The 9,369-nt window shown below is 35.7% G+C and overlaps 4 protein-coding genes across 4 annotated transcripts; all 4 read left to right on the top strand.

Annotated features, from left to right (window-relative positions):
• Positions 1–2,268: 2,268 nt before the first annotated feature.
• LOC141831236 (pterocarpan synthase 1-like) lies at positions 2,269–2,866 on the top strand. The gene has a single exon (XM_074718649.1). The coding sequence runs from the start codon at positions 2,269–2,271 to the stop codon at positions 2,779–2,781; it is 513 nt and encodes a 170-aa protein (XP_074574750.1). The 3' UTR covers positions 2,782–2,866.
• A 911-nt stretch (positions 2,867–3,777) lies between these two features.
• LOC141831190 (dirigent protein 4-like) lies at positions 3,778–4,458 on the top strand. Its single transcript, XM_074718605.1, has one exon. The coding sequence runs from the start codon at positions 3,797–3,799 to the stop codon at positions 4,310–4,312; it is 516 nt and encodes a 171-aa protein (XP_074574706.1). The 5' UTR covers positions 3,778–3,796; the 3' UTR covers positions 4,313–4,458.
• A 1,356-nt stretch (positions 4,459–5,814) lies between these two features.
• LOC141831210 (pterocarpan synthase 1-like) lies at positions 5,815–6,435 on the top strand. The gene has a single exon (XM_074718625.1). It carries the CDS (start codon positions 5,832–5,834, stop codon positions 6,345–6,347), a length of 516 nt encoding a protein of 171 aa, XP_074574726.1. The 5' UTR covers positions 5,815–5,831; the 3' UTR covers positions 6,348–6,435.
• Positions 6,436–8,397: 1,962 nt separating this feature from the next.
• Positions 8,398–9,036, top strand: LOC141831234 (dirigent protein 22-like). Its single transcript, XM_074718648.1, has one exon. The coding sequence runs from the start codon at positions 8,408–8,410 to the stop codon at positions 8,918–8,920; it is 513 nt and encodes a 170-aa protein (XP_074574749.1). The 5' UTR covers positions 8,398–8,407; the 3' UTR covers positions 8,921–9,036.
• The last annotated feature ends 333 nt before the right edge of the window (positions 9,037–9,369 follow it).

The raw sequence follows: 9,369 nt of genomic DNA, 5'->3' as shown, positions 1-9,369 counted from the left end.
GACCGCGTGGGAGCCCACCAGCCCAGCGAGCGCCAACAGGAGGAGGACACGTGGGGCCCCGCGCCCGCCGCGAGAGGACCGATGGGTGGGGCGATCGCGTCGATGGCATTAGCAACGTCGAGCCGGCGGTGGTGCCGGATGGATCACCGCCGGGAGACAGGATGGCCGACCACCGCAATAGACGACGCCGTCGAGGCCGCCGATGGAGACGGAGAACTTGCGGCGATCTCGTGGCGATTTTTGCTTTTTTCGAAATTTTTCCTCCTTTTTATATGTCCATCAAAATATATATATATATATATATATATATATATATATGGGCGTACATTTAGTATTCTGCGACTGAATCTTTTTCGCGAATTTGATTTAAAATATTGGGCAAAATCGATTTTGTTTCAATTCGATTAATTACATCTACATTATTGTTGATATTTATTTTAAATATCTTAATATCAATAGATTTTTCATTGAAAAAAGTTGCAATATCAAAAATATATTATATTTTAATTTCGTTCGAACTGAGTGCACTTTATGCTGTCTAATTTCCAATTTATTTTGGGTTAATTGTTGACCGAATCTAGACTTTTGAAAGGTGTAAGTAGTTTACTTTTAAAAAAAACAAGTGCATTAATCGAGTCAAACAAATAAGTTTAAGATTTTAATTGAATTGATTAAATTTGGGTTCAGTGGAAATCAGGGTCCAATGGGCCAAAGCCCAATAGAGCAGAGTGATACTGATACTTCAATTTGTAATTCGGCCCCTTTTCTTCTAAAATTAATGAAATTTATACAAAATTAATAGATGATTTTAATTTCTTTTCTTCAATAAAGCGAAGTGTGGTTGCGATCTCAATTTCTTTTCTTATGACCGTGTTTACATTAATTATCGAATTATTAATAATAAGATGGATTGATTGGCTATATATATATAAACATGTAATTAGGAGCATTTTTTAATTGACTATATATATATAATTTAAAATTTTGGGCAAAATTTTTTTTGTCTATTCAAATTGAATACTATATTTTAATTTTTGTTTCGATTTGATAAATTAATTAATTCTACATTGCTGTTGATATTTATTTTAAATACCTTTATATCAATAGAACTTTCATTTTAAAAAGCTACAATATCAAAAACTTATTATATATTAATTTCGTTTTGAATGGATTTTGTGCTGTCTAATTTCCATTTTATTATGGCTTAATTATTGTCCAATTTAGTGACGGAATCTAAACTTTTGAAAGGTGTAAGTAGTTTACAATTTTTTTTAAGAAAAGTGTTTTAATCAAGTCAAATAAATAAGCTTAAGATTTAAATTAAATTAATTAAATTTGGGTTTATTGGAAATCAGGGTCCAATGGGCCGAAGCTCAGTAAAGTAAGAGCGATACTTCAATTTGTAATTCGGCCCGCTTCTTCTAAAATTAATGAATAACTAAAACTCTAGAAATACAAAGTAAGAGGTTTTTTAAAAAATACTACTGTATGAAATTTTTTACTACATTTATACAAATTTAATAGATGATTTAATTAATATTGAAGATGGTAAGATCCTGAGTTTTGAGTTTTGTTAGATGATTATTATCATAAATTGTTTTTATTTAAAATTTATTTCATTATTATACTAAAATATAGAATACTTCACTCTTAGTATGAGTATTTTTTTAACTTCATTGATATTTGACCTTTATCAATTATAACAATATCTACTCCACAATAGTCAATTTTTATTCAATTATATTGTTCAAAGAGGATCATCCATGAAGGATGTGTCAAGGCCTAGAAAAGGATGGTCGAAGCTCAAGAGAAAAGGATCAAAGAAGGGTTGTTCCATCACCCTATGCAAGAACATGTTAACCTTAAATGCTTTGTCGTTGTGTTGACATCAATAGAGTTATTTTAACAAGTTGAAGCTAAATAGTCAAGGCGTCTACACATTATAAAAAATGATGATAATAAGTCTCCTCGTGTAACAATCACATGTTGTAATTAAAATATTCAAAATATCTCACCGACTTCAAAGCAATTAATATTTATATACTACTCCCCACCAACCAAAGTTGATTAGAATTATATTTAAAAAATATAAAGTCAAAAGATATTTATGTACAATATTATTTGATTTTGATGAACATGATTGATAGTTGATATTGCACTCTTCAATTATTGCTTCAAACTTTATTTTTCCAATGCATTCGTTCGGTTATATATATATATATATATATATATACTCTACTTGTGCATATTCATTCAGAAGTAGAAGATATGGCTTCTTATTGTTCATTCAAGCCTTCGCTCCTCTTTCTCCTTTTCTTCATCGCAACCTCTCAGGCGACAGACTCCAACACCACGCACCTCCATTTCTTCGTCCACGAGAACGACAACAGTCCCAACGCCACCGCTATCACCGTCGTCAACTCCACCACCAGCAACCCCGGCGGCTTCGGCAGCATCGCGGTCTTCGACGACGAACTACGAGAAGGCTCGAGCGCCGACTCGAAGCTCATCGGGCGGGCCCAAGGCATAGCTCCGGAGGTGTCGCTCAGCGGCCCGATGGCCTGGCTCGGACTGCTCAACTTCGTCTTTACGGACGGAGAGTATAACGGTAGCTCGCTCACGGTGGTGGGTCGGGCGACGCTCGAGGGAGCCACCGAGCGCAGCATCATCGCCGGCACCGGAAAATTTCGAATGGCGAGGGGATACACCATTAATACATTCGTGAGTGGTGCTCCGGCAGGACACTTTATCGTCGAGTACAATGCTTATATCGAGCAGTAATCGTGTCTCTTATTTTCACAATGAAGTGAAATGTGTACCTATACTGTTTAATTTACAAACTCAATTTCTTGTGAGCATGTTTACATTATCGAATTATTAATAATAAGATGGATTGATTGGCTGGCTATATATAAACATGTAATTAGCTAGGAGCGTTTTTTTAAAACAAATTTAATTATGTGGATATATATTTAAGCTTTTTTTTCTTTGCAAATGATTGAGTATTTGATATTCGCAAATGAAATTAAGACTGCGTACGTGGGAGCCCACTAGCCCAGCGAACGCCAACGGGAGGAAGACACGTGGGGCCGCCACCGCAGTCAACGACGCCGTCGAGGCCGCCGATGGAGTTTTTGCTTTTTTTTCAAAAAAAAAATCCTATTTATCTGTCCAACAATATAAATATATAATACACATACACACAAAAAATATATTTTTACATATATATATATATACATATTGAATACTAAATCTGAAATTTTATTCAATTTGATTAATTAAGTTCATCTACATTACTGTTGATATTTATTTTAAATATTCAATTTTGTTCAATGTACATTAATTTTTTATAATTTTAAAATGTTGATTGAAGAGTGATGTGATCGATGAAATTTTCTATAAAATCGAATAAGTAAGATTACTCGATTTGAAGAGTTCGATGCTGAATTTAAAAAAAATCAATAGAGTTATTTTAACAACTTGACACGGAAGATAAAAAGTCGCATCATTCAATAACTGCATGTCGCAAAAAAAAAAATCCAAAAAATCTCACCAACTTTAAAGTAGTTAATATTTATATTTATATACTACTCCGCAACAACTACTTTAAGTATATAAGTTGATTAAACTTATATTTCAAAAACTATTGATGGTCCACATGCACTCTGCAATTATTGCTTCATAATAAATATCTCTTTCAATTATTGATTAATAACATTATATATAACACCTCTTTCAATTATTGCTTCATAATAAATATCTTCTACTTGTGCATATTCATTCACAAGTAGAAGATATGGCTTATTATTGTTCATTCAAGCCTTCGCTCCTCTTTCTCCTTTTCCTGCTTACTGCAACCGCTCAGGCGAGAAACTCCATCACCACTCACCTCCATTTCTTCTTCCACGAGAAGTATAGCAGCCCCAACGCCACCGCTATCGCCGTCGTCAACTCCACCACCAGCAACCCTCGCGGCTTCGGCAGCATTTGGGTCATCGACGATGAACTACGAGAAGGCTCGAGCATCGACTCGAAGCTCATCGGGCGGGCCCAAGCCATGGTTCCCGTGGTGTCGCTGAGCGGCCCGCCGGCTTTTCTCGTACTGGTCGACTTCTTCTTTACGGACGGAAAGTTTAACGGTAGCTCGCTTATGGTGTTAGGCCGGGCGACGTTGGAAGGAGCCACCGAGCGCAGCATCATCGGCGGCACCGGAAAATTTCGAATGGCCAGGGGCTACACCATTAATACATTTCTAAGTGGTGCTCCGGAAGGACGCGCTATCGCCGAGTATGATGCTTATATCGTGCATTAATTATATATGTCTCTCCTTTCGACATCTTTTTTTTCACAATAAAGTGAAGTGTATTGTTGTGGTTGTGATCTCAATTTCTTGTGAGCATGCATGTTTACATTATCGAATAAAATTCATAATAATAAGATGGATTGATTGGCTATAAACTAGATACTTTAATTAAAATGTGTTCATCGTTTTTTTTTTGTTAAAAAAATCATAAATTCTCTTCGCTCCTAGTACCATCCTAGGTGTTGAATGTTGATTTATTAGATGTCATTAAGAACATTTTATATATAGGTGAATATTATTAAAATCTCGAGTTGAATTTGTTGGGAAATTAATTATTATCAAATATTCTAAATTTAAAAATTATTCAATTATAGGCATGGTTCAAAGAGGATCATTCATGAAGGATCGACATGTCAAGGCCTAGAAAAGGATTATGGTCAAAACTCAAGAAAAAAGTATGGAAAGAAGGGCATGCATGCCATTTTCATAGTGGTCATAAAGACAATATATAATTAATGTTATTTTTAAATAATATTGCATCCACTTGCTAGACAATACGTCATGAGCAATGTCAGCGATCTTGCATACCGACCTCCATTGACGTTAATTATCATAAAATTATTGTTCAGGATTGTGATCTAGGGATCCGCCGTTCGATCCCCAGTTATTTGCAGAAATTTTCCTTCAAATGGGGAACGCAATTATGCTTACCGCCGTATTTTTTACCCTGGTGGTCGGTAGAAAACTTTCATGGGACCGGACCGGCCACCCCAGGGATTGAGGAGACTAAGATTTATCATTTTCTTCATAAAATTATTAGTTAATAGTTATTTAATTATTTATTTACTTATTTTTTTCTAAGGATAATTTTTGTGTTCATGGGAAATTAAGATTGGTCGAGTAGTAATTAAACCACGCGGGTTCGAGTTAAACTTTACAATTAATACTAAATTTGCAATCTCTTGTGACACTTTTTTTGGTTATTTACAACGATCACCATCTGCTACGTTGTTGTGTCAATATCAATAGAGATATTTTAACAACTTGGCACTGAAAGTTCAAGAAAAGCGCGCGCGCGCGCGACGACTTATCAAAAAAAAAAAGTCAAGGCACTGACTAATCAAGAAAGGCGCTTGACTACATATAAATGGAGGAGAAAAAATTTGTAAAATAAACTTTTCTATTACAATTGTAATGGATATAAATAAAAATAAATAAACCGGAAATGTACATGAGAAAATCTTAAAGAGAATCGATGATTCCCGTTGTGGCCGTAGAATAGAGTTTCATTCATGCAACCACCGCATGTTGAATTAAAAAAAATTCAAAAAATCTCACCAACTTTTAAAGTAGTTAATATTTATCTAGAACCCCCACCTACCACTATAAGAATATAAGTTGATTAAAATTATATTTCACCTTGAATAATTATTGATTAATAACATTATATATACCACAACATATCTCCTCTAAATATATTTAATCATTCCCTAGTTCTCTAGCTACTTCTACATATTCAAAAGTAGATATGGCTTATTATTGTTCATGCAAGCCTTCGCTCCTCTTTCTCCTTTTCCTTATTTCTGCAACCGCTCAGGCGAGAGACACCGTCACCACTCACCTCCATTTCTTCTTCCACGAGGAGTATAGCGGCCCCAACGCCACCGTCATCACCGTCGTCAACTCCACCACCAGCAACCCCGGCGGCTTCGGCAGCATCGCGGTCGCCGACAATGACCTACGAGAAGGCTCGAGCCTCGACTCGAAGCTCATCGGCCGGGCCCAAGGCATAGCTCCCGTGGTGTCGCAGAGCGGCCAGATGACCTGGCTCGGACTGTTCAACTTCGTCTTTACGGAGGGAGAGTATAACGGTAGCTCGCTCACGGTGGTGGGTCTGGCGACGCTCGAGGCAGTCACCGAGCGCAGCATCATCGGCGGCACCGGAAAATTTCGAATGGCGAGGGGATACGCCATTCATACACTCCTGAGTGGTGTTCCGGAAGGACGCTTTATCGTCGAGTTCGATGCTTATGTCGAGCATTAATAAGTATGTTAATCGCTGTGCTAATTGCGATCTAAATTTCTTATGAGCGTGTTTACATTATCGAGTTATTAATAATAAGATGCATTGATTGGCTATATATATATATAAACATGTAATTAGGAAGGATATTTAAAATTTTTTTATAATAATTTATGAAATGAATCGATTATAAAAACCTCGTGGAGGCCAAAAAAAAAAAATTATTGGTCTATAAATTAATTAAAGAAAATAATAGCACGTAGACTGGTTCCGCCAGTTTGACTCTACTTATAATAAAGTCCACGCTAAGTCAAATTTGGATGCTAAAAAATCATATGTCTAATTGAAATTTGTTCATCGTTTAATTTTTTGCTTTTTTTTAATCTTAAATTCTCTTGACTCTTCTGCAATTATGATTCCACCACCCTAGGAGCTAGCCTCACACAATCTATCTCATAATTATCTATGAAGAAGTATATCAAGAAACTATAGTTAAAAATCTCTTAACTTGTACTATACAAATGAATAGTATACCGTTTATAATAGGATGAATGATTGGATTTAGTTTAATTCTAAATACCTTAACTACATATAAATGGACTTCCGATCACTAAGTGCCCAATCAACTTTTATCACTTTGAACCGATGGAATCAAAATATCTTCATAATGGTATAATATTGTCCACTTTGGGCCTAAACCCTCGTGGCTTTGTTCTTGGGCTCTCCCTAAACACCCTTGCAACCCAATAATCTCCCCTCAAATTAGGACTTTTTGCCCCTCGGTCCACTCGACCTACTAGGACTTCTCACATGGTGTCTGATCCTCTTAATTCAGACACGGGAGCACCCACTTCCTTTATTTAAGGTTCAAACCACATGGTTAGATCTGGATCATGGCTCATTCGGTGGTTTGTCCGGTGAAGAGCGGTCTCGCTCTGATACCACTTGTTAAAATCGATGGAATTAAAATATCTTCACAATGATATGGTATTGTCCACTTTGGGCCTAAACCCTCCTGACTTTGTTCTTAAGCTCTCCCCAAAAGGCTTCATATCAATGGAGACACTTTCATCCTTTTAACCCGATAATCTTTTCCATGTACTTTAGATATGAGACTATATTTGCACCTTTACAACCCAACATCTTTATCTGAGGTCGATTACACCAACAGATTACTTTTTCTATCAATATTTTTACTTTGTTGAAATTTTATCGATGTTTTATGATGGTACATTATGTGTGTAAAATAAAAAGATATAAAATAAGCACGAGGCCCAATATTATTTTCTGAATTAATGAATAAATTTTAAATTAAAATATAATTCGAAAGGATTAAAAAAATTTATGTAAAAAATTATGAATAAAATAAACAGTTGAGGGAGAGATAAAATCCAAATCAAATACGTCTTTTTGAGAATTGTTAAATTTGGATGCGTCGATAAAATTCAAATCAAATACGTCTTTTTGAGAATTGTTAAATTTGAATGCGTCGTTTGATACAATTAAATTTGAAATGCGCTCTATGAAAATTTATCGTGTATATGTATATATAAAGTCTCTGTCATGCAACCACACCACGTTGCAAAAACCAAAAAGTCTCATCAACTTTTAAATAATTTATATTAATATAGTACTCCCTACCAACAACCAATATGGTTAGGTTTATATTTAAAAGATTTTTTAAAATATAATTAAGTTGACTTTGTTAGAATAAAATTATTGAAATGAATAAAAATTAAATTATGATAAAATTAAGATAATATTTATTTTTCATCATGATTAATTATAATTTTTAAATTTAGTTTTTTATATATGATCAAGTACCTGTTGAAATGATAAATTTTATTTTTTAATAAAAATTTATATATTTAAAAAATATATAAAATTTAAATATATTATTTATGTATAATATTATTTGATTTTGATAGACACGATTGATAGCTGGCATGCACTCTGCAATTATTGTTTTAAATTATATTTTTCCAATGCATTCATTGTTATTAAATATTCTCTCTCTATAAATATATATATATATATCAATCATCCCCTAGTTCTCTACTTGTGCATATTCAGAAGTAGATATGGCTTATTATTGTTCATTCAGGCCTTCACTCCTCTTTCTCTTTTTCTTCATCGCAACCTCTCAGGCGAGATCAGACTCCAACACCACTCACCTCCATTTCTTCGTCCACGAGAACGACAACAGTCCCAACGCCACCGCTATCACCGTCGTCAACTCCACCACCAGCAACCCCGGCGGCTTCGGTAGCATCGGGATCTTCGACGACGAACTACGTGAAGGCTCGAGCGCCGACTCGAAGCTCATCGGTCGGGCCCAAGGCATAGCTCCGGAGGTGTCGCTTAGCGAGGCGGCTTGGCTCGTCCTGATCGACTTCGTCTTTACGGACGGAGAGTATAACGGTAGCTCGCTCACGGTGGTAGGCCGGGCGACGTTCGGGGGACCCACCGAGCGCAGCATCATCGGCGGCACCGGAAAATTTCGAATGGCGAGGGGCTACACCATCAATACATTGCTAAGTGGTGCTCCGGCAGGACGCTTAATCGCCGAGTACGATGCTTATATCGTGCATTAATAAGTGTGTTTCTGTGGTTGAGATCTCAATTTCTTTTCTCATGAGCATGTTTACATTATCGAGAATTATTAATAATAAGATGGATTGATTGCCTATATATAAACATGTAATTAGCTAGGAGCGTTTTTTTTTAAAGCAAATTTAATTATGTGGATATATATTTAAGCTTTTTTTCTTTGCAAATGATTGAGTATTTGCTATTCGCAAATGAAATTAAGACTGCGTACGTGGGAGCCCACCAGCCTAGCGAGCGCCAACGGGAGGAAGACACGTGGGGCCCCGTGCCTGTCGAGGTCGCCGATGGAGATGAAGAACTTGCGACGATCTTGTGGCGATTTTTGCTTTTTTTTTTTCAAAAAAAATTTCTTATTTATCTGTCCAACAATATTAATATATAATACACATACACACACAAATAAATAAATAAATATATTGAATACTAAATTTGA

Source organism: Curcuma longa, chromosome 6 (assembly GCF_044706935.1).
Source record: "Curcuma longa cultivar G26 ecotype Majalengka, Jawa Barat chromosome 6, ITB_CL_G26_1.1, whole genome shotgun sequence".
Taxonomy (NCBI): Eukaryota; Viridiplantae; Streptophyta; class Magnoliopsida; order Zingiberales; family Zingiberaceae; genus Curcuma; species Curcuma longa.
This window is presented reverse-complemented; position numbering and strand designations above follow the sequence as displayed.

Bases quoted from the DNA above. Each gene is read 5' to 3' on its own strand.
- LOC141831236 (XM_074718649.1), top strand. From the start codon at position 2,269: ATGGCTTCTTATTGTTCATTCAAGCCTTCGCTCCTCTTTCTCCTTTTC.
- LOC141831210 (XM_074718625.1), top strand. From the start codon at position 5,832: ATGGCTTATTATTGTTCATGCAAGCCTTCGCTCCTCTTTCTCCTTTTC.
- LOC141831190 (XM_074718605.1), top strand. From the start codon at position 3,797: ATGGCTTATTATTGTTCATTCAAGCCTTCGCTCCTCTTTCTCCTTTTC.
- LOC141831234 (XM_074718648.1), top strand. From the start codon at position 8,408: ATGGCTTATTATTGTTCATTCAGGCCTTCACTCCTCTTTCTCTTTTTC.